This window comes from Mustela putorius, unplaced genomic scaffold (assembly GCF_011764305.1).
Source record: "Mustela putorius furo isolate JIRA1106 unplaced genomic scaffold, ASM1176430v1.1 tig00000174_pilon_pilon_pilon, whole genome shotgun sequence".
NCBI lineage: Eukaryota > Metazoa > Chordata > Mammalia > Carnivora > Mustelidae > Mustela > Mustela putorius.
The window spans coordinates 16,480,053-16,507,569 of record NW_025421304.1 but is presented as its reverse complement, the minus strand read 5'-3'; the positions used below and the strand labels follow the sequence as shown (position 1 = coordinate 16,507,569).

General features: G+C 54.0%; 1 protein-coding gene across 1 annotated transcript; it reads right to left on the bottom strand.

Annotated features, from left to right (window-relative positions):
• Positions 1-1,465: 1,465 nt before the first annotated feature.
• MMP2 (matrix metallopeptidase 2) lies at positions 1,466-27,092 on the bottom strand. Its single transcript, XM_004744199.3, has 13 exons — positions 26,612-27,092; positions 23,544-23,770; positions 22,485-22,633; positions 21,308-21,436; positions 20,898-21,071; positions 17,960-18,133; positions 16,882-17,055; positions 15,054-15,209; positions 13,513-13,648; positions 9,391-9,527; positions 8,185-8,344; positions 3,847-3,956; positions 1,466-2,361 (listed from the first exon to the last, which is right to left on the bottom strand). Exons 1-13 carry the CDS (start codon positions 26,765-26,767, stop codon positions 2,258-2,260), a joined length of 1,986 nt encoding a protein of 661 aa, XP_004744256.1. The 5' UTR covers positions 26,768-27,092; the 3' UTR covers positions 1,466-2,257.
• Positions 27,093-27,517: the final 425 nt, after the last annotated feature.

The window sequence follows — 27,517 nt, the reverse complement described above, 5'->3', positions numbered from 1 at the left end:
ATCCCTTTTCTGGGCTCTGTGGCTGACCTTGGCTAAATCGATGTCTCCATGAGCCTCAATTGGCCCCTTCTGTAACATGGGGATATACAGAACTCAGATTTACAGCTGAAAGAGCCTTGACAACGGAGAGATTGGTACCTGGGGTGGAATCTTCCCCTCAAAACATGGACTGATCCTGGCTGTCCAAAGGAAAACTGAGCTTTCCCAATGCTGTTACTAGAAAAAGGCAGAAACAACTTTTGCCTTCCACATTTGATGAGGAACCTGGCCCCGAAAAGGGAAATGATTTGGGCTGTGACTCCATTTCACCCTGAGGAAGTTCAGGGGCCTATCTGGACGTAGATGGATGGGGGGAGGGGGCTGGGTAAGATAAGCCCGAGGTCAGCAGGTCAAGCCCTGAGTGCTGAGAAGCAGAGGCTGAAGATGGGGAATGATTTACAGTTACAGGTCAACTGCTCACATCAGGCTGGAGGGCATGGTGAGAATCGGAATCTGGGCCCTGGCTCAGCGATGCTTCATACTCAGCTACTGCAGAATCTCAAAATCTTCCAACCCCACCAGAGAAATGTGTGGCTTGCAGCTCCTTGATTAACCTCTCCGAGCCTCTACTCTCATCGAAGCATGGGGCAAGATTAATGTCTATGCCACAGGGTTGCAGAAGCAATTTTTTAAATTGTTAATAATTGTGTATTAATAGATTAATAATAGCGTATTACAGTCACAATATAAGCCTTGGGGGTCTTCAAATAGGGGCTGGCAGTCCCATATGGCTCTTTAGCCAGAAACTTGCACCGAAGACTATTTCTTTAGGACCTTCAAGGACCTGAGCCATGGGGCAAGCCACAGGGAGGAGAAAAGACAACTCTTGGCCCACTAAGGTCACCCGCAGAGAGTCGTGTCTACTCCTTGTCCCCTTCCCCACCAGCCCCACCATGAGAGGCCTGAAGCAATAAGTCTAATTAAAGCCAGAAGGGGGCTCTGAAATAATCCTGGGCCTTCAACTTGTTATCCCAGCAGCTCCGGGATTTCCAGAGAAGGGGATCATAGCTTCCCCCTCTTTAGGTTGTCATAAAGATTAAACCAAGTGAGGCACATCAAGGGCCTGGCACAGAGTAAGCGTTCTATTGATGGAAGGGATGTTACTATTGTTCACAGTAGTAGCAGTGTTAGAACTGGCGTTCTTGTCAGCGAAGAAACAGAGACTCAAAAAGGCAGGGAGCCTTGAACGAGACCCTGCCAGCAAAGTGACAGAACCCCTATCTCAAGGCTCTTTCCACAGGACAGAGGGAGTCTAGCTACCCCACTCGGAGGGTCTCTTGCTATTTATTCTGGCAGCTCTGGCCTTTGCAGCAAAGATCACCTGAGCTCCACAGAGGGAGCAGAGATGTAAACTTTTTACACTGTTATCCTCCACCCTCTCTAGACTCCGCAAAAAACAAAGCAAAACAAAACAACCCACAAACACTGCCACGCAGTTGGTGTCTTTATTCATACTCATTGACATTTCCCATGGGGAACTGTTGAAGGGAAGTGGGGACGGGGCTGAGAGGGGTTTCCTCCAGCCAGTGGAGGAAGTGATGGGTTAGGGACGTACTAAATAGAGCGAATGAGAGAACCATCCCGACAGTGGGCTGAGATGCCTCGTGGAGTGACTTCAGACAACCTGAGTCCTTCTGTCAAGAAATACAACGTCAAAGTGGAAAAATAAAAACTGAAAGAAAAGAACAAAGTGCGTACAAAGCGATCTGCTAAGGTAGGAGAGTTTCCTAAGGCAGCCAGCAGTGAGAAGCCAGGTGTGTGGGGCGGCCGCGGGACCATGTCCCCATCCCACTGCCCCACTGCCAGGCCGGGCTGTCGGGCCACCAGTGCCCTCTTGAGACAGTCTCTGTCTGTTGGCTCTGAGGGTGCTGTCAGCCACAGAAAGTCGTGGCCGGGGGGGGGGAGAGCCTGAAGTGTGGGAGCACCAGGGCAGCCCAGGGCAGGGCTGCATTGAGAACATCAAAGCATCTCTTTGGGGGTGGCTTTGGAGGGCTGGTGGGATACGGAGTGGGGAGGTGAAGGCAGCTGGGAGGGGGACAATCAGCACCGTTCCTTGGGCACAGAGCAGAGCCACTCTCCAGAACCTTAAATTACTAGGAAGGGGTGAGCACGCTGGTTAAGTACAGAGCTGAAGGCTGCCAGGCCATCCGGGTCCTTCCCTGGCTTCAGGGCTCGGTCGGCAGATGTTGGAGGGGCAGGGCAGGGAGACACAGCCTGCTCAGCAGCCCAGCCAGTCGGTTTTGATGCTTCCGAATTTCACACTCTTCAGACTCTGGTTCTCCAACTTCAGGTAATAGGCACCCTTGAAGAAGTAGCTGTGACCTGGCAGGAGAAAGAGGAGAGGCTGTCACCACCGTGTCCTGAGACATGGAAGGTTCCCGGGAGCTTGGAGAGTCACCTGCCATAAGGAACAAGCTTTTCAACCAGAGAAGATCCCTTGGAGAGCAGTAGAAGGGGAACGGCTGTGGAAGTAAGTGCTCGGAATCCCTGTTTCTTCATCTTGAAGATGGGACTAAAGATACCAACCTCTTCGAGCTTGTGGCAAGGATTAAATGAGATAATATGTGCTATTATAAATATAAATAACAACACTCCACCGAGCACGGGCACAGACGAAGCACTTCCCAGAGACCAGATGTGGAACACCAGGAGGCTTCTAGCTCGGTCTGGCCTACAGATGGGTTGAATTTGGCTCACACCAAAAGGCTTTTGTTTTGTTTTGTTCTGAATTCTGAGTAAGCTGCCAACCCAAAAACATCTGGAAATTTTACATGAAAATATACATTTCTCACCTCCTTTTAAAACAGCTAGAATATCTTAACGGCACGCCCCCCCTCCCCCCACATCCCCACCTTTCCTGCAGCAACCAGGAGATGCAGGTGATTGTAAATAACCCATGTGCCTTCTGGTTTGCCGCAGACCCCTGTCTGCCTGCCTGCCTCGCTCATTGGCGCTACTGGCCTGGCCCCCACGGACTTGAAAATGTGGGACCCCTGACATACATGACCCCATTTAATTCCTTGAAAATCCCTGTACCTAGTAGGTGCTCCTTAAATGTTTATTCTTGAAGATAATCCCTAACCCAGCCCCCTCTAGATCATACACAGGTCTTTCTCGAACGTGTGAGACCTTTTACCACTGGAAGTTAGGGCCATGGGCTTCGCGTAGCAGAGGGGCTCAAAAGAAATCCTTGAGGAATTTAAATGCAACCTCTTCTAAGAAGGCCAAACTGGGACCCCTTTCCAGACCCCTGCAGACCTCACAGAAGCCTCCCCAGGAAGATGTTTTGCAAACTCCAAATGCTATCCCTTGCCGATACTGGTTGTGTTTTACTCAGTGAGGGACCAGGGGCACATGGAGGTGAGTGGGAGATCTTTGCCACATCAGCAGCAGGGCACGACAAAGTCTGTTCTATCTCAAATGGAGCCATCGTTCTGCTAATGAGAAGCAGTCACAAGGCCTCCTATGGAACCTGAAAGGGCCTGGACCAAACCCCAGAATGAATCCAGGGCACAGAGCCCGCGTTTCCTGTTCCAGCAGGCCTCCTGCCTTTCCCTTTCCTGGCTCCAGGCCCTGCAGCTGTGATGGGCCTTTCTGGGTCTTACTGCCTGGAGCCGGCTGAGTGAGCGGAGGTCAGGGGTCTGGATGCCTTCCCAGCACTGGGCTGAAGGGGCTGGTTTGTTTTTCCCCCCTGAGCACCGCCTGTCTCCCTGCACAATGAGGGAGTGTGTGCTTGGGAGGAGCTGGGCCCTGGCTGGGGGCAGGGAGGCACGTCCTAGAAAGCGGACAGGGGCTCGGGCAACTCACCACCGCCCTGCAGGTCCACCACGGCGTCCAGGTTATCTGGGATGGCGTTCCAGGCATCAGCGATGAGCTTGGGGAAGCCGGGATCCATCTTCTTCTTGACTTCATTGTATCTGCAAGGAAACGGATATGAGGAACCCATGGGGCCTCCCTAAAGGCCAGCCCTTCTCCAAACCTGGCTGGGAGGGCCCAGCAGCCAGTTCCTGGCTGAGCCTGGGAAATCAGACCTAGCCCTGCAGGGAGGCAGCCGGCTGCAGTGGAAGGCCAGAGAGTCAGACTGGGGTCTGGATCCCGACTCCACTACTCACTAATTACATGACCTTCAACAGTCCCATAAAAGCAGTCTTGTGATTATTGCTAACGTGTAAAGCAATGTGCTAACCGCTTTCCATATACTTTCTCAGTCAATCCTGTGACAATCCCAGGACACAGTTATTACCGTAATATCCATTTCACAGACCAGAGACTTCGAAAGGGCACCCAGCTTCCAAGTGGGATCCAACCCAGGCCTGGCTGACTCCAGGGCTATGAGCTGCTCTCTGAACCTCTACTTTACCAACTGTAAAATGGGGCTGTAGTTAGTGTATTTAATTAACATAGCAAATGAGAGAACATAGGCAAAATGTCTGTCTCCATGTCTGGTACTTCGTAGGTATTTGGGAAATGTTAGTCCCTTTCCAAATTTGATCCCTGCTGCAGTATGAGGAGCACTGGACTAGGAGCCCAAGGACGGGTTCCAGCCTCATTATTCTTTCACTGAGAGACTGAAGGCTTGGACAAACTGTTGCTGCTTTATCCATCAGGTGGAGGTGACAGTCCCCATCCCAGGAGATGATCTCACCCGGGATGGCCAGGGGTGGTTACAGGGCAAGGTGGTTCGGGAACCTAAGCCCTGTTAGTCACAGGGCGGGCCTCCCACCACCCCTGTCCCTGCTGCAGCTACCAGGGTGAGTAGTTATGCTGGGCTGTGCCTGTTACGCAGCTAAATACCTTGAGTATTAGCTGGCAGAGTTTTCTTTCTGGCTATGCCGCCACCTTTTTCATTTTGGAGAATTTTTTAAATGCTGGGGTCCCTTTGGTTCCTTTGCTAAAGGGACCTATCCATTGTTCGCTAAATATTTAATGAGCTCCCCCACTGTCTGCCTGTGGTTACTGCATTAGTCAAGATAAAGTCCTGGCCTTGAGGAGCTCATTGTCTAGACGGACCTGTGTTTGAATGATGCTCGGGTGACAGCCAGGCTTTCCTCGGCCGTGCCTCAGAGTGGGTCCCCGTCCCCACGGCCAGCCCGATCACCCTGACCCGAGACACCAACAACAATGTCCCCTGTAGGTTCCCTTCTACAGGGGGGCTTTGCTTCCCCCTCTCCTCATCACCCCGAGAACGGCCAGAAAAGCCTTCCCTTCTGCATCATTTAGGCTGCTTGCAAAACCTAACATGCTTCCTCGTGACCTGGCATCCCAAACTCAAGTGTGCATCTCAGAGTCCCAGCACTCCACCCACGTCACCTTCCCTGATGCCCCCGCTCGGAGCTATGTGTCTTCTGCTAGTGTCCAGTCTGCCCGCAGAGGGCAGGCAAGGCAGGAAGCAATCCCATTTTAGAGATGCAGAAACGAAGGCTTAGAGAAGTGAACTGATTTGGTTCCAAGTTCTGTTTCTCGGGGAAGAACACAGCATCATGGCATCAGAAGGTGCTGCCTTTGCAGGGATCTGGAGCTCTTCATTTAGCTCTGTCCCCAGGTTCCTACAGTGTTTCCTGCTGGCTGTCTTTTAAAGGGTTTCTTTTGGGGCGCCTGGATGGCTCAGTCGGTTAAGAGTCTGCCTTTGGCTCACGTCATGATCTCAGGGTCCTGGGATTGAGCCCAGCATTGGGCTCCTTGCTCAACAGGGAGCCTGCTTCTCCTTCTTCCCCCTGCTCATGCTCTCTTACTCTCTCTTTCAAATAAATAAATAAAATCTTAAAAAAAAAAATTCTTTCTCTGTGACACCCTGTATTTCCCTGCAGCTGCAGGAATTGGCAGTGTAGAGCAGGTGTTAAGAACACAGACACCTGCATCTCAACTTTTCCACAGGTGTGTATCCTTGAGACACTTCAGCCTCAGTTTCTAAACCTGAAAAACGGGGCTAAGAATAGTATCTACCTTAAATAAGAAATAAAGGTGAAATGCACCTATGTCTATTTCCCGCATTCTCGCTTAAGCTCCACAAGTTAAAGTGTGACTATGTCTTGACCACTGCCTTCCGGCACCCAGCTAAGTGCCTGGGACAAAGGGGATGCTGAGTGGATGTCGGTGGGTTTAGTGGAAGCTTCCAGAAGCAGAAGCTGAGTACTCCCTGGCATAAGGGAGATGCCAGGCTGGAGACAGACGCTTGTCTTCTGTCATCGGGGGCTCTCTGTCCTTCTCCTCTGGGCCCTCTGCAGACTCAGCTCCAGTAACAGTGTCAAGTTCATCAACCACCTCTTCTGGGAGACACATCTGCCTCTTCTGGAAACCCAGTCCAGAGCATCCAGTAAGGCCTTCGGCTCGGCTGCTTTTAAGTAAGTGTCGCTGACCTAAAGCAGGGCCACCAGGACTTGGGAAGGTGGGCTTGTTGCAGAAAGGGACCGGGAAGCAGGTAACTCTCCCCGAAACCCAGCAAAGCACCAGCACAGCCAGAGTGCCCACGTACGTGCACACCCTTGCGTTCACACATGACCCCATCTGTCCTGTGTGGTTTACCAATCCCCCAGGAGGCACTGGAGGGAGATTAGAGAAGTCCTTCCAACACCATGAGCCATAGACACCCGTCTTTATGATCGAATTCTGAGATCCACGTTTTTGTGTGTCCCACTGTCCTCATTCTAAGATTTGGAGAGGGGATTCAGGGCGCCTACCGTGCAGAAAGGCCATTTGTAGTATGTGCTTGTGCTCAGGATTGTTCTGGAGCCTGTGGGCGGAAAGCCCGCTCCGAGCTTTCCTGGCTGACTGTGTTCTTTCTTGAGGCTTGAGATATCCATCAGCTTGAGTTGCTAAGTGTCTTAGCAATATGTCTGGAATTCCTCTCTGACACCGGCAAACAGCTTCTGAATGCAGGGCAGCTGGGGGCGGGGGTGGAGGGGTGCAGGGAAGGGGGAGAAGAGAGAGGCCTGGGAGGGAAGCTGGACTGTTCCAGGAATGGCAGACAAAGGGCCCACCAGAGGCAGCCACAGGAGGAATGCAGGAACCAGCCCCTGCTCCCCCCACCCCTTCCCACTAACCGAATGACCCTGAGGGTACCGGGGAGGAGCGTGGGGTTAGGGCACAGGAGATGCGGTCATCCTCCTGGCTCTGGGGTCAACACACTTGCATTTAAGTAACATAGACCGTGTTATTGAATTTCTTCGGGCCACCGTTTCCTTGTCTGGGAAATGTGAAGAATTATAATCAAACTCCGGAAGTCTGGGCGGCCTTTCACTGACCCTTCTTGGATATCGGGCTCCCTGACCCGTAGCCCTGACCGTGGCCTCTTGGAATTGAACCTTTCCCTTTTGATGACCTAGAGCAGGGAGCTACCTGCTTCTGAACTGGCCCCCCTGCCAGTCTGCGCCCACAGACACTGCGGCTGTGGCAGACACACCAGACACACCAGCTGCTTCCCAGGGGGGCCCAATTTGGATGTTCCTGCAGGCAGCTGGTGCACCCATCTCTGTCTTCATCGTATATCGTCCTCTGCCCTCCCCCCGCCTTCACCACCGCTATTTCAGAGGACCCTGCTATCTTAGGTACAGTATTGGACAGTAAAGAATAAATAGCATGTTCTCTGGGAGCCAGAATTCCAAAGTTCAAATCCCAGCCCGCCATGATGTGGCTGGGTGACTTTAAGCTAGACACCTAACCTCTCTGAACTCCAGTTGGCTCAACTGCAAAATGGAAATAATAGTAACAATACTATTAGTATAATAATTAGTAACGATACCATAAATGATCTCATAAAGCCCTTGACATAGCATCTGGCATATAGAGTCAGAAGTAGCAGCTGTTAGACTTATTTTTATTATCCCTTTCTGCAGCGAGTCACCCCCAAATGGAAAGCTCCAGACCAGGCAGACGTGGGCCCTATCCAAAGCCTTTGGAAAAGGAAAGGAGGTTCCGACCAGCCCCGTACCAGCAGTGTGCTGTTCATCCTTTGGGGACCTCTCAGAGGGCCTGCAGCCCTGTCAAGTTAGAGGTCAGAGAGGGGGTATCTGAGGCCCCAAACCGCCGACCCTAACGCAGGAAGCTGGAAACCACAGAGCATCTTCTCCAGGTCTGCACACTGGCCGCACCGACCTCTTTTCGACTGCCCCGCCCCCTGCCTCGGCGCCCTCCCCGCCCACCCCTCACCTCCAGAACTTGTCTCCAGCGAAGATGTAGGTCTTCTTGTTCTTGCTCCAGTTAAAGGCCGCGTCCACACGCTGAACATCAGGGGGAAGCCCCAGGCTGGTCAGTGGCTTGGGGTACCCTCGCTCCAGGGTACTGGCTGAATAGACCCAGTATTCATTCCCTGGGGCGGAAGCAAAGGTTGTGTTGGTTCCTCGAGCTGCAATCCCTCAGCCTGGCCTGTTCCTTCCGTCGTCTGACTGCCGGGGGCCCCGCTGTGGCCATTCTTAATGGGGACACAGGGTCTTGCTCACTTCCGGTTCAGTGCTCAGAATCTGGTCTCCCATATATGGTTTTACAAACTGCTTATCTGGCCGAGGAGGTAAGTGGGGGCAGTGGGGTGCCTCCAGCCCTCGCTCGTGCACCAAGCCACGTATCCTAAGTGTCACCCCTGACATGAGACCTTCTCCTAACTGGCACCACAGTCCAGGACCCCTCTGGGATGGAGGACATGGGAAGCTGGCTGGGGAACGCGTACCTGTCATGCTGCCGAGCCTTTGGGCCCACGTCTCAGACCAGGGCAGGCTCCTGTGGGTTCTCCCTCCCCAGCCACAGCCTTACTGCATTTCCTCTTAAAAGCCTGCTTTTCCTTCTCCTCTGCTAGCTTATGAGCTCCGTGAAGTCAGGGCCTGGACCCCTGTAACACGGTAGGTTCCGATGAGACCCGGGTGAGTAGGGTTTCCTAATGTTGGCCACAGGACCCTACCTTGGTTGTTTTTACCACTTACAGAGATTTCCCGTACTATTATTTATTCCTTCTTTGCTTTCGAGGAATTTATCTTATAATCCATAGAAAGACATTTATTTTTTGGAAATAAATTCACTTTAAATGTTAAAAATGACACGACCTTTTAAAAAGTTCCAGCTAAAATCGCTGTCTGCCGAAGGCTCTAGTACTGGAAAAGTGTAAGAGATGCTGCACTGAACAGTGATTTTACTTCTAGAAGAGGAGTTGGAAGGATTGAAAATTAAAATGTAATGGAACATTCACTCCGTGGGCTAGTGCTGTTTGATGCTGGGTGTCTGAGCCCTTCTCCCTGAAGCCCATGCTTCCGGAACTAATGACTGAGAGAACAGATCCAGAAAGGACAGGGAGCATGCATAGGTGCACAGGAACCCTGGTGCAGAGCCCTGGGAAGCTGAGGGCGAGGCAGAGCCCTTCCCACACACCTGCAAAGAACACAGCTTTCTCCTCCTGTGGGGCCTCGTACACGGCATCGATCTTCTCTGGGAGCTCAGGCCAGAATGTGGCTACCAGCAAGGGCCCCATGGGCTTGTTCTGTGGCGTCACTGTCCGCCAAATGAACCTGGGGTGGGGGGCAGAGGACAAAGGAAACCACACCTTCCATCACTCTACAGCTGTTCCCACATACGCCTCCCCAAACCCACTCAAAAACTTCCCAGTGGTGGTGTCTCCAGAGGGGGAGGCAAGGTCAAAGGCACATTTGAGAGGGACTGGAGAATGGACAGAGCCCCCTCTGCAAGATGCCAGGGCTGAGAAGCCACGTTTTTGCTCCCTATCTTGCTCCCTCCTCCAGGAAGTCTTCCCTAACTACCTCTGTCTCTACCATAGTCTTCCTCCTCTGAGGCTTTTAACACTGAGTGCCTTGGAATAGTAGTTTGTTAAAATGTCTCTTTCTGAACCAGAAGTCCACTGAGGCAGGGGCAGGTGGTACTCAAAATATTTCCTGAATTGCAGTGGAATGGAAACGTGCACTTTGGCAAGGGGGAGAGCTATTATTATTTATGGAGTGCCTACTAAGTGCCAAGCACTTTGTGTGTCTTGTAAAATGCAATCTTCACGACAAGATGCTGGTAGTTTACCAGCATCTGTGATACGTTTATTTCCCTATCAACCTTCCTCACCCCACTCCTATATTTATGATCCAAACATGCCCAACTTCGGACCCCATCCCCATTCTGATGAGCTTAAGCCGCTGGTCTCCAAGTATGATCCCCAGACCAGCAGCATGGGCATCATCTGGGAACTGGGGAACACAACTTTGTTGGGTCCCACTCGGGACCTATGCACCAGACTCTCTGGGCTTGGGGCCCAGCAATCTGTCTTAACATGCCTTCCAGAGGATTTTAACTCATGCCGTTGTTTGAGAACCGCTGGTCTAAGCCTATCAGCATTTCTTGGCAACTGGCATTGATTCAGCAGTGATTGTATGATTCATGTGGGCCCACAAGATTGAACAGACTTGGAATTCACAGCTGGGGAACCTCTCACTCTTTCCTGCTGGATGTGGCCAAGGAAGCCTGCGGCCCCTTCCATGCACCCCCACTCTGGCCCCTGGCAGTCACTGTGTGACCACGAGGGACCCAGCCCTCAGGGAAAATCAATGCAGAGGATAGCAGTGGACAAAGGCATCACTGAATCACTGAAAACATTTTCCATCCTGCGAGGCAGCCCTACCTCTGGACTTCATACCACATGAGAGCAGTTTCTCTCTGCTGTGTAAGTTGGTTTGAGTTGGGGTTCCCTCTTCCTGGCACCCTGATACCGTAAGAAGGTATCACCATCTTTACCCAACAAATGAAACGCAGAGAGATTATGGTATTGCCAGGATTCAAACCCAGATCTGACTCCAAGATTTGAATTTAATTTTCTTGCCTATTGCCCTTCTCATCCCCTCCCCTGACCCCGTCCCCAATTCAGTGCCTACCACTCGTTCTGCACATGGGCGGTACTTAAGTATTTACTGGCTAATTCAATGAACCCATCAAACACGCATCAACTTCCTTATGAAATGACGCTTTGTCAAGCCAGGGATGGCTCCAAACCCAGGCCTGTGCTCTGCACGCTTTCCCAGGTCTGCATGTCTCAGTTCTGAATGTGGTCAGGGCCTCCCAGGTGGGAAGGGCTCCAGGTTAAAGGAGTCTGTTGGGGTGGGGGGCCCGATGGTACCTGACTTCTCACTGCATTTTGAGTCTCTCCCCTGTCTCTCTCTCTGCATCCTGGCCATCTCCCTGTGGGCCAGAAGACTCTGGAAAAAGCAGGGCACTTGTCCCCCAGCACCTAGCCCAGGGCCTGGACCAGAGGAGGAGGTCCTTCACTAAAGTTTGCAGAACACCTTCTAGCCTCATCAGGCTCCCTCTCTACCTCCCCCAAGCCAGGAATTCTCACATCTCTGCGGCTCTGGTCCTGCAGGGCCCCCTGACCCAAACACCCTCCCAACCTGTGAGCTCATCACTCCCCCTGGATCTGCTTCTAGTTTAAAGGCCTGCTAAGGTGCTGCTTCCTACTCAGAGCCTTTCCTGACTCGAGGTTGTCCAGGCAAGCATTTCCCAAATGCTTCTGCAATTCCATCCTTTCACTCGGCTATGGACTGCAGTCAGCTCTCCCTGCCTTTGTTTCCCAGACTTGACCGCTGCTACTCACACTTCAGTGTGCCTAAGACTCATGGGGAATTTGCAAAAATGGAGATGTCCAGGCTCACTCCTAGAGATTTCAGCCAGAGGGCTTGCGGGCAGGGGCAGCAACCCACACTCACTAGGGAGCTCTGCCATAGGAGATCTCTGGACCTCTCTTTGAGAACGTTCCTCTAGGCATTAGGTGTCCCCTAATTAGGCGTCCCATCCGCTCCCAGCACAGCACCTCCACCCCAGTTCTTAAAGCAAAGTAGCTGGCACCGTAGGTCCCAGATGGCTCATTGCTGACAATCTTAGCTAGTGTGATTGCATACAGTTACCCCGCGCCAGGCATTATTCTAAGCATTTAATCTTACAGCCTCGAATCCCAAAAACAGCCCCATGAAATAGGTAAGAATACTAGTCCCATTTTATAGATGAAGAAATCGAGGTACACAGAAGACTCATAATTAACTTGCCTATATTCACGCAACCAGTAAGCCGCAGATCCTGGATTCCAACCCAGATCGGCAATCTGGGTCCAGAGCCCATTCTGTCAATTACCACACTGGATGCATGGATGAGTGGATGGATGGATGAGTGGATGGATGGGTGGATGGATGGATGGATGAGTGGATGGATGGATGAGTGGATGGATGGGTGGATGGATGGATAAGTAGATGGATGGGTGGATGGATGGATGAGTGGATGGATGAGTGGATAGATGGATGAGTGGATGGATGGATGGATGGATGGATGGATGGATGAGTGGATGGATGGATGGATGGATGGATGAGTGGATGGATGGGTGGATGGATGGATAGATGAGTGGATGGATGGATGGATGGATGAGTGGATGGATGGATGGATGGATGGATGGATGGAGAGTGGATGGATGGATGAGTGGATGGATGGATGGATGGATTAGTGGATGGATGGATGGATGGATGGATGAGTGGATGGATGGATGGGTGGATGGATGGGTGGATGAGTGGATGGATAGATGGATGGATGGATGAGTGGATGGATGAGTGGATGGATGGATGAGTGGATGGATGGATGGGTGGATGGATGGGTGGATGGATGATGGATGGATGATGACAGACCAATGGGTAATAGATAAAAAGATGATGGATGGATAGAGGATGGGCAAATAGATGAACGATGGTGTATGTATGCATGTACGTATGTACAGATGGATGATGGACAGACGCCTTAATGCAGACCTACATTATGTCTGCCATTCTCTGGGAGGACTAGGGCGGCTGGGTGAGTCTCAGCTTTTGGCTGATTGAGCTAGGGCCTTTATCTCTAGCACAAAGGAGACCACATCTCCCCTGTGGTTACTTGCTCCCCCTCCAAGGAACGATCTGGCTGTCTGGGGTCAAGGCCATTCCAGGAGAAAGCCTTTGGGAGCCTGGATTGTTGTTCCCCATTCTTCCCTCCACCCCTATTTCAAAATTCTACATCCATGTGCGTTTGCCATGTGACCTCACAGCACCACCCTCGACAGCAGGGGTTGGGGCTTGCCGTGTGATCTGCTTCAGTCAATGGAAAATTCTCAGACGTGATGTGAGTGGAGGCTTTAAATGTGCTCACGTGGTTTGATTCGGCCTCTTGTGCTCGTCATCTGCCACGAGCAGCTGCTAACCCCAGGAGAATGAGGGACGTGCTGAACATCCCTCAACCCAAACCGCAGACTGAAACCCAGACAACCAAAGCAAACAGAGCAGACCCAGAGACTAGGAGAGAGCGAAAGAGGTGTCTGTTGCCGTAAGCCACTGACATCTGGGGGCTGTCTGATAACATGGGACAAAGTGTCTCTACAGGGCATTCTATGAAGACCCCAATAGGCTCCCTGACCGAGGGTTGGGGAGGCAAGAATCTGTTCAGGGAATGGGCAGAGGGCGAGGACAAGGAGCATGCTCCCGCACTCACCGGTCCTTAAAGAAGAAGATCTCCCCACGGATCTGAGAGATGCCATCGAAGACGATGTCCTGCTTGCAGATCTCAGGAGTGACGGGTCCCAGAGTTGGAGTGGGGCCGGTGCCCGTGTCGATGTCAGGGGAGGCCCCTGGAGAAGGAGGACGTGACTTCAGACCCTCCCAGGTCTAGCAACTATCCCCACCAGGCTGAGCTCCCAAGACCACCCACCCCTGCCTGCGAAAGGTCAGAAAAAATAGTATTCTGGCCTTGGAGTGAGCGTGAGGAAGACACAGAGAGGACGCCTGGACGTGGCACGGGGAGGACAGTAAAGAGAAACCTGAGTCTTGACAGAGGCAGTTTGCGGATGTCACCCTGACCAGTCGCCACCACCGTTATTACTACCGTTATTACTTCTGCTTTATAGATGGGGAAACTGAGGCCCACAGAGGTTGAGTAACTCGCCCAACCATTCAAACCCCATGCTCAGGTTCTCAAGCCCGCAAGACAGTCAGGGACATCTGTGGCCACCTCTGTGTCCAGCATTGGATGTGTGGAACTTTCTCCAGGATTCATCCCTTTGCCCCTCATGGCAACGGGCCACGGTTTAGAGATGAGGAAAACAAGTCCAGGGAGGTAAAGACTTGCTCCCTCTCTTGCTGCTGGTGAGTGGTGGACGTATGCGAACCCGGCGTCTATCCCTGGATCTGGTGTTCATTCCCAAATCCATGTGCCCCCAGCCTTGTTATCCAGCACCGCTCCTGCTGCTGTGACTTGGTCCAGGACCATTTTATAGCTACCTTCTTTTTTTTTAAATGGGCCCACTCTAACCTGTAAGTGTTAGTAAATTTAGCACTGGTTTCAAGCTCTGGTGGAACTGTGCCTACTACACATTAAAACAAAAAACAATCAGAAGCGCCTGGGTGGCTCAGTCGGTTAAGTGTCTGCCTTCAGCTCAGGTCATGATCCCAGGATCCTGGGATCAAACCCCGAGTCAGACTTCCTGCTCAGTGGAGAGCCTGCTTCCCCCTTTTCTCCTGGCTCATGCTCTCTCTTGCTATCTCTGTCTCTCTCTCTCACATAAATAAATAAAATCTTAAAAGAGAAGAAGAAAATCGGCATGAAAACCAGGCACTTTGATTCCCGGTATCATCAGGGTCTTTCTATACATTGGGCAATTCTGCCCTGTGTTTAGCTCGTTGTCCTGGATTCTAAATCTGGTGACCCTGACCCAGAAGGGTCACTTTCCTTGGGCCTCAGTTTACTCACCTAGAAAATGGGGAACCAGTTTCTCCCCTGCCAACCTCACGTAGTGGCTCTGGGAAGCCAAGAGGGGCGTGAACGCTGGTGTTATTTGGAAAGGAAAAGGACCATTCAAAGGAAAGGGGCTAACCCTTGGGGACCCGGTGCTGGGAGTAGCTCTGCTACTCCCAGGCCAGACCAACGCTCCTGCCGCCTGCCTTTGTCTCCTGCAGTCCTGGAGATCCCTGGGCCTTCATCCCAGGCTGCATGACCGCCCCAGACCCCCATCCAGAGGCCCCCATGCTGACAGTTACCGTAGAGCTCTTGAATGCCCTTGATGTCGTCCTGGGACAGGCGGAAGTTCTTGGTGAAGGTGTAAATGGGCGCCATCAAGGCTCCAGGGTCCTCCGAGTGCTCCAGCCCCATTGCGTGGCCAAACTCATGGGCTGCCACCAGGAACAAGCTGTACCCTGAGGGCCGCAGGAGGGGGGGGGAGCAGAGAGACAGGGAGAGCTGAGAGAGCTGGAGGCCTTGGCCCCAGGGATGGGGACCTTAGCGGGGCTGAGAGCTCTGCGGCTGGCTCATATCCATTCTTCTTTCTCCTAAGAGTTCAGGGACCAAAAGACTATGCCCATTGCCTTCAAGTAAGGTCAGCCAAAGTCCCTTTGTCCCCTTCCAGGGTGGGATTCCTGGGAGCTATGAAGGAGAGCAAGAAGCAGCTGCAAACCCTCGACTTCAAGTCCCGTTTGCTAAAAACCCCGTTCTCTGGCTCTATGTGTTTCTCTACAAAGAGGAGGGGCAAACCTTGCATGCTGGGTCTCCAAAGAGGTAAGAGAGTGGGTCTGCCATATCTCCCCCAGGAAGCAGTAAAAACCACTCTCCCTTGGAGTGGCTGCCCAGGCTCAGCCACAGAGAGCAAACCCCATGTCATACCCTGCTGTGGGATGAATTGAGCCTCCCCAAAAAGAGAGAAGGCAGCCCAAATTGTGGGGTGCCTAACCCTGAGCACCTAGGAATGGGAGCTTATTTGGAAATAGCTTCTTTGCAGATAAATTCAGTGAAAATGAGGTTATTCTGGGGTACGGTGAGTCCTTAATCCAAAATGACCATGCCGTTTTACGAAGAGAAGATACATAGAAGGCCATATGACAAGAGAGGCAGCCCTCCGGGAGAACTTAGCCCTACCAGTGCCTCGACGTTGGACTTGTAGCCTCTAAAATGCACGAGAATAATTCCTATCGTTTTAAGACACCCAGGTTGTGGCACTGGGCTATGGCAGCCCGGGGAACCTAACGTACACCCCAAGGTGTCACACCAGCTCTAGAGTCTCACGCCATTTACCAGCAGAGGGAGACTCCCGCCTCTAAGGAGAAACCAGGGCAGAGCGGATAATGCTAGGCCCCAGCATGCTGTTTGACAGGGGTTAAAAAAAAACTACTTTGTCCAGCCTCTCTCAGTTAGCATGATCCAAACTCCACCTCACTGTGAGTAAAAACAGAAGAAAAGTCACAGAAAAGGAGGCTGATCGAATTCTGACCAGCCACGGACCAACCCTCTCACCTGGCCATCGGGACCATCAGATCGGACCCCCAGGCAGCCTCCTCACTGAGCTGACCACATGGTAAGGTCATGGCCTACCTCCTGGTCACTCTCCTGCCTCAGCCTGTGTGCCCTGGAGGGCTGAGAGTTGTCTCAGGTGGCTCTATCCTTAGCACTCAGTACTGTCAGAGAACCCCCATTCACAACATGGCCAAGGATGGTGTCTCGGGGGCAAGGAAGGGTCGGAGGGCTCTCTTGTGTTGCGTGGACAGTGGCATTGGAGAATGAGGTTACTTCCGTTTTCTTCCCTTCTCCTGCCCACCCAGCCCCTTGAAAGTGGGGATGCCCCATAGGGGAATCATTCTCTGGTATAGGGTACCCTGTGCCCAGTGCTGAATGGGTGGGGTAGTAAGAACCCCACTGGAAGGGTGGTCAAGACCGGAGGGGAAAGACAGCATCTCCGTGGTTGGGCAGGACCTCCGCCACCACCGTGTCTCGAAGAGCACAAGTCTATGCCATAAGTGGTGGGGGTGCCCTGGAAGGTTTCTGGTGCAGGGGCGGGGCGGTGTCTGGTGTTTCTGCCCAGTGGCCAGAGCCTTGTACCTTGGTCGGGGCAGAAGCCCCATTTGCGGTCATCGTCATAGTTGGCCGTGGTCGCACACCACAGTTTGCCGTCGCTGCGGCCCGCGCTGGTACAGCTCTCGTGCTTGTTGCCCAAGAAGGTGAAGGGGAAGACACAGGGGGCGCCTTCTGAGTTCCCGCCAATGGTGGACATGGCTGTGGAGGGAGGGACATGGGTCAGGGGGCAGTAAGGCATCTGTGGCCACCACCAGAAAATGACGCAATGCGGACTTCAAAGAGTCACGAGACTGGGGTACTCGCTCAGCCCTGGGCCCTGAAGCAAGCACTTTATACATGTCTCGACAACCCTGGGCAGTAGGGACCATTCATGACCCCCATTTCATGGATGGGAAAATGGAGCTCGGAGAAGTAGAGAAACTTGCCTGAGCAGTTATTGCCAGAAGTGTGAGGGCTAAGACTCAACCCACACAGCCAGATTCCAGAGCTTTATTCAGCCTCCCATGGATGGGGCCAGAGGGACCCGAGGCAGAAGGGGCCGGGCAGAGCTAACAGTGCCCACATACTTCCTTCGACCGTGAGCGCCCTCATGCAGGGTCCTGGGGAGGACCTACCTGGGTCTCCTGCAGAAAGCAGGTGCTCGGTAAAGATCTGCTGGAAGAAGCAGAAAGAAGCAAGGAAAAGAGGGAGGAAGAAAGGAAGCAGGGAGTCCTTGCTGCAAAACAGAAACTGAAGGCTAGAGATGCGGATGAGAGCAAAGAAAGGCAGGAAAGAAAAACTTGAAGATGAGCTGGAGAAAGAATGAGAGAGAGAGAGAGAGAGAGAGAGAGGATTACCCGGGAAGCTGAGGGAATGTGGACCATTCAGGCAAGGTTCTGAGCTGGACGGACGTTAGGCATCCCCAACTCAGCTCAACGGGCTACTGGTGCCCATGCATTGTCTGTCCCGATGTGGGTGCCCATGCTGTCCCAACCGCTAAGCACTCTGGCTGGCACCCCAGTCCTGGGGAAAGGTGGTCGGGGTGGGGAAGAGGCTCTGGTAGGTTTTCTCTCGCAGGGCAGGCTGCCGGCCCCGAGGGGCAGGAAGAGGCAACGACACCCACCGGTCTCGGGGCAGAAGCCATACTTCTTGTCACGGTCGTAGTCCTCGGTGGTGCCGCACCAGCGGTAGCCGTCTGTGCGGCCCTCGGTGGTGCAGCTGTTGTAAGATGTACCCTGGAAGCGGAACGGGAACTTGCAGGGCTGTCCGTCAGCGTTGCCACCCATGGTGAACAGGGCTGGGGAGGCAGGAAGAGAGAGGGGAAGGGTGCGAATGTGAGAGGCCACCCGTCTGCCTGGCTGGGGATCAGCTGGGCGCCTGCATGGGGATGGCGCTGGCGGCCAGGTCACACCAGCGAGATTACAGTATCGTGAGAATATTCAAAACCATCTCCAGTGGTGGGGGACTTGGTGCTTCTCCAGGCTCCTGGAGAGCATCCCTGCCTCCCTGGCTGGCTCCATCCCTTCCCAGAGACCTTAGGGACGCCTGCCTCAATGCACCCAAACCCCCTCCTCCCAGACTTATGAATTACAGCTGTTTCCACTTGCACCTGGCACACAGCACAGGGTCTGCAGAGCCCGGCCCACACCTCAAGGTCACGGTCCAAGATAACTGGCCGTGCCCACGCCATGCAGATTGCGGTTGGCAGGACCATAAGAGTCTTTCCATTGGAGAGATAAGAAAACAGTTCTGAGAAGGCTCCTGGTCCTCCTCTCTCACTTGATCACAGTCTTTACCACACACTCGCGTGCACACATGTGCACATGTGAGTGCACGGGCGCGTCGGGCGCGCGCGTGCGCGCGCACACGGAGCTTCCCCTCCCTTTCAAACCCAGGGGCTTTCCTGGATGGCCTGCTGTGGTCCTGCAGGACAGAGAGGAGGAGGAGCAGAGGAGGACAGAGGGAACGGAAGGGAGGTGGTATCTTCAGAAACCTTTTAACATGCCCTCTGAGCTCCCTCTCTGTTCTCCCCAGGACAGAGGCTAGGACTGGAGAATTGGGGGGAGAGTTGCGTTCAGAGCCTGGGCTCGTCTGCGTGGGTTTTCCCCCCACTCCCCCGTGCCTTCATCCACCCCAAAGCTACAAAATGATGTGTCTCCGGAATTGCCAATGAGCAAAACCACAAGTGCGTAACAAGGACAGTCTGTGCGCAAAGGCGCCAGAAGTGACCTCATCGGCCCCCGTTAACTCCACTATGACCAAAATGGGGGCCAGGGATCACAGGATCAGGGCTCCATATCCTCACTACTCCCCTCACCCCAACCAGGAGACCTTCCCCCACAAGGCCAGAAACAATGAGACGCCGGGGAGAGCCCAAACTGAAGCCAGATGCTTTGGTGGCCTCAGAGAAGGAAAGGCAAAGTGTTAACCTCCACAGAGGCCAGCCTCTGCCCTTGGCCTCCCGACAGCTGCAGGTCTACCCCCCAGGAAAGCCCCCATCTCCTTTCAGATCCAGCCCCCAACAAGGAGAAAGACAAACAGCCACTGACTCAGCAGTCAGGAGGGCCTGAGTAACCAGAACATCTATCCCAAGACCCAAACCTGTGCGTGTTCTACGTATTTGCATCTGGCTAAAGACCAAGTAAATGGCTAATGGCCAGTGCAGGGAAAAACCAGACTTATGAATTACAGCTGTTTCCACTTGCACGATCAAGGCATTCTGTTCTAATCACAGGGACTGACACATGGCAGGGTTAAGGCTGCTTGAATCCCTCCAGGGAAAAGCCACATACATAAACTACTTTTGTTTAAAAGTTTCTGACTCATGAATGGTCAATGGCTTGACCTCTTACTTAATACAAAGTATTGTGCGAGATGTGGTATTAAAAGTGTAAACAGGAACACGATTAACTAGCTCTTTGTTCCCTCCCTTCTGTTAAGACGGCTGGTGCTCAGCGTTCAGTTGCAATGGGGTCAGAGAGAGTCACAAACTCGTCAAATTACAGCTGAAAAGACAGAGGCATAGATAGATCAAAGAGTCTTTACAGGATGGAGAAGAAACACATATCCACAAAATTAATTTTGGGGTTTTTTTCCCGTGTCCCCCCCCCCCCAGTTTTCAGGGCTTTTGACCTCTAGAATCATCCAATCTAATAACGTGACCACGTATGAAGATGTGCATGCTGTCTTTTTATGATTTCTGGTTACGGAGTGTGTCTCACTGTGAAGAACATATTAAAAAAGGATTGAGTGTGTAGGTCAGTACCTTACCCCTTTAAAAAAACTTCTCCCTCTATATGGTTTCAAAATATCTGAAAATGTCGTGTCCCGAGCATTGGCAAAAACACGTACGAGAATACTGAGTCAGGCCTACTTCCTTTGCCAAGACACAGAGATGCAGACACAAGCAAAGACAAAGACTCAGACAAATATGAAACCGCTCCCACACTCAGCTGTGTGTGTGTGTGCATGTGTGTGTGACACACACACACATGCACACACACACACACTAGAAGAGTCAGCATCAGGACCAGGAACAATCACTGACATTCCCAGGGCCAGAGTCCCCAAGCCGGGTTGGGTACCAGCCTCGTGTCTGAGTCTTGCCTCTCACTCCCACTGCTGGGCTTTCAATCCATCCCCCAGCCTCTCCTCATGTCCTTGAGGCACACCCCCCCACCCCCCCCACCCCCCAATCCTGGTCTGGGGGTAGAAAGTGATTCTACAGAGAACCACCGGGCATTTGAATAGTTCCAAGTTCATTCTCACACATACTAGAAAAAACATAATTAGCACATCAAATCTGTGATTTCACAACTATTACTGCTAACGGCAAAACAAACCAACGAACCAACTGGTTTAATGACAGCATCACGTAAATGCGGGGACAAGAAGGACGCAGCTGTGGCTCGTGTGGTGGGGGGAGCTGCGTGAATGAGGCAGTGGCGGGGGTGCTGGCTGATGGGCAGCATCAAGCCTATGGAGGAGTGGGCACGGGAGTCGGGGGCGACCCAGGGAGGTGGAGGCTGAGGAGGAAAGCCTGGGGCCAGGCTGTCGCTCACCTTCGTGGGGGCAGAAGCCGTACTTGCCGTCCTTTTCGAAATTGTAGGTGGTGGAGCACCAGAGGAAGCCGTCGGAGCGGCCCGTGTCTGTGCAGCTGGTGTACTCCCGGCCATTGAACAGGAAGGGGAACTTGCAGTACTCGCCGTCGGCGTTCCCATACTTCACTCGGACCACTGAGGGCGACACAGGGTGGGCGGTCAGCCCCTCCGGGCGCTTCTTTGGAGACTGGGATTCTGACTCAGCCGGGTTATGGGACCTCCCTCCCACGGCTGGTTCCCTGGTCCCATCAGAGCAGACAGAGGGCTCCGAGGTGGCCAGGGAAGCCACAGTCCTTGTGGCCAAGGGACAGCGAGGCATGCGGGGGACCAGAGAGGAGACCCGGGCGTGACCCGGATATTCACTCTCTTACCTTGCCCTTCTCCCAGGGTCCACAGCTCATCGTCGTCAAAGTGGGAGTCTCCCCCAACACCGGGACCAGGGGCAAAGGCATGAGCCAGGAGCCCGTCCTTGCCATCGAAAGGGTATCCGTCTCCATGTTCTGCAACATACAGGGTGTCGGCTTCCAACTGCCCCAGCTGGGCCCTGAAACCCAGCCACACTCCCGTCCGTGGGCCCTTAGCTGCCCTGTCAGGTGTGGTTATTCAATCCCGACAACAGAGCATCTCTGTTCCTGACTTGACTGTTACCATCCCATGGTCTGTGCTGTCCCCTCAAGTCTATACGGCTCCCCGTTATCCCTACCGCTGACCTTCACTGACCACACGACGGCCGGCGACATCATACCTACCCACAGACTAATATGCCCACCCATGTCCTCGCCACTCTCCACTGTCCCTCATCTGTACCGTTGTCTGTATCACCTACCCCACACCCACACTGCCCATCCAGCCCTGTCGCTTACCCTCAAGTCATCCCATCGCCAAAATCCACAATGTAAACTTTCAGCTCTGCTTTGCCACCCAGGAGCACGCCGCCCACCCGCGTGTCAACACTGTCGCCTGTGCCCGTGTCATTTACCCACATCACGCTACCACCACTCACAATGTCCACACCACCCACCTTCAGGTCCACACTGCCGCCAGCGTTCACAGGACCAACCCACATGGTATCCTTGGTTCTTGCATCTAGCCCCACTTCCTCCCGAGTCTACACTGCTCCACTCTTCCTGACTCACTCTCGCATCTAGAATGCCTCAATGTCCTCCAGCATTCGCCAAGAGAACTTCCTGTGATGATGGGGTATTCTTTGTGCCGTTCAGTTCAAGAGCCACTGATCTCATGTGGCCACTGAGAAACCAAAATGTGGCTAGTGTGATGGAGAAGTGGAATTTCCAGTTCAGTTTAATTCTAACTAATTTAAATGTGAATGGCCCTGTGCCCCTAGTGGCCACCATGCTGGGCGGGGCAGACAGACTGCCTGCCTTCAGGATTACACCCTCTGTACCCACTGTCACGTCACCTGACCCCATATCAGTGTGGCTGCCCAGTGTCTACGCCTTCTACCCTCCTGTCTAAGCTCTGCTCAGTATCCCAGGCCCCCCAGATGGCCAGACTGCCCCTCTGTCTCTGCACCCCTCTTCTGCCTACCCCAGCGGCCGAAGTTGATCATAATGTCCGCCTCCCCATCGTGGATACGAGAAAACCGTAGCGGAGTTACATCGCTCCAAACTTGGAAGGCACGGGCAAAGGCGTCATCCACCGTCTCGGGGTCCAGGTCCGGTGTGTAGCCAATGATCCTGCAGGGCGTAGAAATTCATGCGAGTGTGTCTGTGTGTACAGGGGAATGGGAGTGTGCACATGCACATAAGCATGCACGTACGTGACCAAACGTGTGTGCCGCTGTGTGACCATGCAGGAACGGGTGTGAATGTGCATGCCCACGTGCCGCTCCTATGTTCCTGAGTATGTGAGGAGTGCACAAGTTGCTGTGTGCAAGTCTGAGTGCATGAGTGTGTGTGTACACGTGGGCAGGTGTATGTGGGCGTGTGGAGCAGAACTCACTGGGAGAGCAGCCCGCCCAGAATGCCTTGAGCTTTTGTGGAGCCCTAGACCAGCCTGCAACCCCATGCCCCCAGCTCAAGAGTCTCCTTTCTTACCTCTGGCTGATGGGCAGGGAGGCTACAGGACAGACAGCTCACCCCTGGAATCCAGCATGAGCCATACAGAACAGAGCTCTCAGCCCAACCAACGACCCGTGGTAACAACTCAATGACAGAATATAAAATTCAGTCGGCAGCCAGTCATCTCCCTCCACCCTGCCCTAGCGAGCCTGTCTAAGAACAAGAGAGACTAGCATTCCTTATGCTCTCACTGTATGCTGGACGCTGATGCTGATGTCTGTCTTGATATCCCACTATACATGGGACCAAGCTCAGTTCCCAGAGAACCTACAAAAAAGGTTAGGTTTTAGCCCCATTCTGTTGACTGGAAAGTCAAGGCTCAATGCACCGCAACCTAAGGAGCCCGCTGCCCCAAAGCCAGCAAGAGCGTGAGATTCAAGCTCTGGTCTGACACCACTTCCTAAGAACTTTATTGACAGAACTTAAGGGGCCAGGCCCTCACCAACTACTCCCCAGGACCCCAAGAAGGGAGAAGTCAGTGTCCCGCAGCCCCAGTGCCCTGTTTCCAGCTGCCCAGCCTTGGCACCTGTATGTGATCTGGTTCTTGTCCCACTTGGGCTTGCGGGGGAAGAAGTTGTAGTTGGCCACGTCGGGGTTGCCACAGCGTGGCTTCCGCATGGTCTCGATGGTGTTCTGGTCGAGCTCCCCCGTCTGCGGCAGCCCGAAGAACTTCTGCATCTTCTTCAGTGTGTCCTTCAGCACAAACAGGTTGCAACTCTCCTTGGGGCAGCCATAGAAGGTGTTCAGATATTGCTGGAAGAAATGAACACACGAGGCCAGCAGGTGGGTGAGGACGCCCCCAGACCCAAGTGGTCTGGGACCCAGCGGTCCTGGGTAGCCTCCCGGGATCCCAAACCCGCTCTGTCGCCCACCAGTTGAGTGACAGAAAAGCTGTAACACAGGGCACGGAGTGGGTGCTTACTGTATGCCCCATCTAGCAACTCCATAATGCGTTACTCGTACTACCTCCCTCATACAGAGAAAGACATTAAAGCACAGAGAGGTTAAGAAACTTGCCTAAGAACCCACAGCTCACCTATGGCAGAAGGGGATTAGGACCCAAGCCATCCAGTTCTGGAGCCCCTGCTGGGAACTCCTAACTCTCTGCCTCTCTTCTTTACCTCTGCCCACTCTTTTAATTCACCCCACTGCTGATGACGGCGGGACTGGTTCCCTCACTTTCCTTATAAAGAGATTCAAGACTTAAGTGTCTGGACTCCAGGAGCAGACAGACCTGGGTTCAAATCCCGGAGAGGTCCTTTCTAAAAAGAAAATTTCCCGTCCTCTGTGCTCACTGAGGTCTAAAGCAAACAGGCCTCTAGGGAGTTTCAGGGATGAACGAGCTCATTTATCTGTTCAACAAATGCTTTTTGGCTCCTACCGTGTGTCAAGCCCTGTGCCAGTACTGGGGAGAAACTGGTGAACGCGGCAGAAGTTTCTAGTCTCCAGGGTTCAGACCCCCGTGTGGGGAGGCAGATGGACCACAGTCAATGGAAAATGGGATGTGTGATGTGTGCCATGTCGGAATAATGAAAAGAACCCAGAGACTTTATTACAGGGGTCCTAACCTTTTTTTTGGGGGGGGGAGGAGTTAGGAAAAGGGAATAGAGACCATAATAATAGCGACAATGAGAATGATGACAAATATATCTCTTGCTGAGTGTCTACCATGACCCAGGTACCCTTCAAGGTGTCCCGGATGACCTTCCCCTTAACCCCGAGACCCCACCATCATGCTGTTTGCAGAAGCAGCTGAGGAGAAGTGAAGTGCATTCCCCAAGGAGGCCAGTTGTTCGTGATTCCCCGACGTGAAGCCAGGCAATGTAAGTCCAGAAAAGGCTCCTCAAGCCTCCTCCTGCATGGCCTCCAGGATACACCAACTTCCCCATGCTGTAGGAGGTGTGGGGACCCACCAAGATTTTTCAAGGCTCCAGAGCTCACCCTCTACCAACAGCCATCTCATTGCGCAGGCCAGCTTCAGGCCCCTGAAATAAGGAGCCCCCTAAAAATGTAAGGTCTCCCCACCCATTTGCCCAGCAGGGACAGAACCCTGTATGCAAGGAAGAGGAGTGATGGTGTCACATCCCAAGAAGGGGTTCCTTGGGGACGCCTGGGTGGCTCAGATGGTTAAGCAGCTGCCTTCGGCTCAGGACGCCGGGATCATGACCTGAGCCGAAGGCAGCTGCTTAACCATCTGAGCCACCCAGGCGTCCCCAAGGAACCCCTTCTTGGGATGTGACACCATCACTCCTCTTGCTCTGCGGGGAGCCTGCTTCTCCCTCTGACTCTGCCTGCCACTCTGTCTGCCTGTGCTCACTCTCTCTCTCTCTCTCTGACAAAATAAATAAATAAAATCTTAAAAAAAAAAAAAAAAAAAGAAGGGGTTCCTTGGGTGACCAGAGAATATAAAAGTCCTGTCCTAGGCTGGTTGGGGACAAGGATGCAGGAGAATAGATTTCTCTGGTGGCTGAAGGAGTAAGGAAGTAGATGTCTCGAGGGCTGGAAGGCACATCTGGAGGGGTCCCTGCCCCTGAGGCGCTCACAGGGTGAGAGGAAGTGCGCCTCTGATGCCCCCAGCTCCCTTGTGTATCTCTGCGGTCTGTGGCAGGGCAGTGGGGAGCTCCTCCAGCCAGCCGGCCTGCATCCCAGCTTGCGGCAAAACAACCTCTGAGCCACAGCTAGGAGCCCCGCCAGGAGGGAGGGCGGGCTGGCGGCGCTCCGACCAGAGCTCCAGAGCTCGGGGCTCCATCCGCCCCCGCCCCACGCGCCAGGGCCCTTGTGCACCCGCCCCTCCCGGCGCCTGGCCGGCCAGTGGCCAGTTCAGTCCTCTGGTTCTCCAACCCCCGCTGCAGAAGTTCGAGGAAACTTTCCGAGGTGCAACCCTTGACCCTTCTGGCCAACTGGTCCATTGAGCCAGGTGAAAAAGATGCGCTCTCTGCTTCCCTCCTGCCTCCCAAATTTGCCAAAAGATCCGCTTCAGGGCCTCTCTCTAGATGTATGCCAAAGGTGCCTTGACGTTGGCCAAGCTCTGCTCTGCCCTGAGTTCCCAGCCACACGTGTGCAAAAGTTAACCTAAATTGTGTGCCAAAGGACCCTCTTCCCAAAATCTCACAGGGGTTCAAAGGATCCTCCGTTTTCAAAAGAGACCCCTTTCAGGCCTTTGGCCAAGGGCCTAGGAAGACGCTTGCCAAGGGCCTGTTAGCCAACCTCCCAGATGTGTCCAAAAGTTGTTTACGGAGCGGCTCCCGTGCCAGATCCCCCAGATACCAGACAATGCCGCCGTTATTTACTGAGGAGCTCCCTTCCAGCTGTTTGCCAAAGCGTCCCCTGCCTACCACCACCAGCGAGAAGCCCACCCTGCCGGTCTCCGCAGTTGCCAAGTTGTTTATCAAAGGCCTTCTCCAGTTACTAAGGCTCCCCTACAGTTTGCCAGAGATCCCTCCCTCAGCCAGCCCAAAGAAAGCCCCCCCACCAAGCCATTTCCCGAAGCTCCTCCCCACGCCGCGTGCCCACCGCGGGGACGGCCGCTCGGGAGACCCCTGTCCTCCGAAGTCTCTCCGAACTTGGCTCCCGCCGGCGGGCGCTGCGACTCACCACAGCCAGCTCTTTGTCCGTTTTGGGGGCGACATCTCCAGGGAACTTGATGATGGGCGACGGCGCGGCGGCGGCGCGGCTCCACAGGCAGCTCAGCAGGCAGAGCACCCGCAGCGGGCCGGCGAGCGCGCCCCGGGCCCCTCGCGCCTCGGTCATTGCGCTCCCGGGCCCCGAGCGTCGCCCGGGGGGTCGCTGGCTCGGTGCGTGTGGCCGCGTCGCCGCCTGGCTGGCGCCTGCTCCGCCGCGCGGCGCTGCGCTCCGAGGGGCCGCTCGACTCGGTGGCCTGGGGTTGGCCCGGCTCAGCGGCGCATGGTCCGGCCCCCGAGTCTCCAGCCCCCGCCGCCGCCGCAGCCCGTTCCCGCCGGTCCTGGCAGCCCCCTTTGTATGTTTCTAGCCCCAGATGCTCAGCTTCCAGCCACCGCCGGAGGAAGTCTGGATGCAGCGGAAACAAGGAGGGGGCAGCCGCCAGATGTGGCCTGCTGGGGTGGGAGGGCGCGGGCTGCGCAGGGAGGGGGGCGAGCTCAGGCCCGCCCCGCGCCGCCCCGCCCTCCCTCCCCTCTCTCCTCCCCCCGCCTCTGAGCCCCACCGCCCGCCGCCAGCCCCGCCGCTCCGGGGGCCGTGGCGTGCCCCGTCCCCTGCGCGACCTCGGCACCCCTGCGGTCCAGCCTCAGGACCCCCTGCGGGGAAACATCTGGAGCGACCCCCCCTAGACACTCAAATACTGCAAATACTGTCCCGCTCCTGCTGCCTGCTGCCCCTCCCCGCCCCAAGGCTTCCCGGACCACCCTCTTCGCACAGCTAAAGTGACACCGCGCAGCGACCTCACCTGGAGCAGAAAGCGCAGGACACGACCTGGGGGACCTGGGGGCGGTCCTGAGGCTGAAGAGCAGCGTTCCCGGAGGGACG

Coding starts and splice junctions, on each gene's coding strand:
- MMP2 (XM_004744199.3), bottom strand. CDS start 26,767: ATGACCGAGGCGCGAGGGGCCCGGGGCGCGCTCGCCGGCCCGCTGCGG. Junction 15,210..16,881: donor GGGCTTCTGCCCCGACCAAG/GTACAAGGCTCT, acceptor TGCGGCCCTCAG/GGTACAGCTTGTTCCTGGTG. Junction 2,362..3,846: donor GGTGGACCTGCAGGGCGGTG/GTGAGTTGCCCG, acceptor TTCTCCTGCCAG/GTCACAGCTACTTCTTCAAG.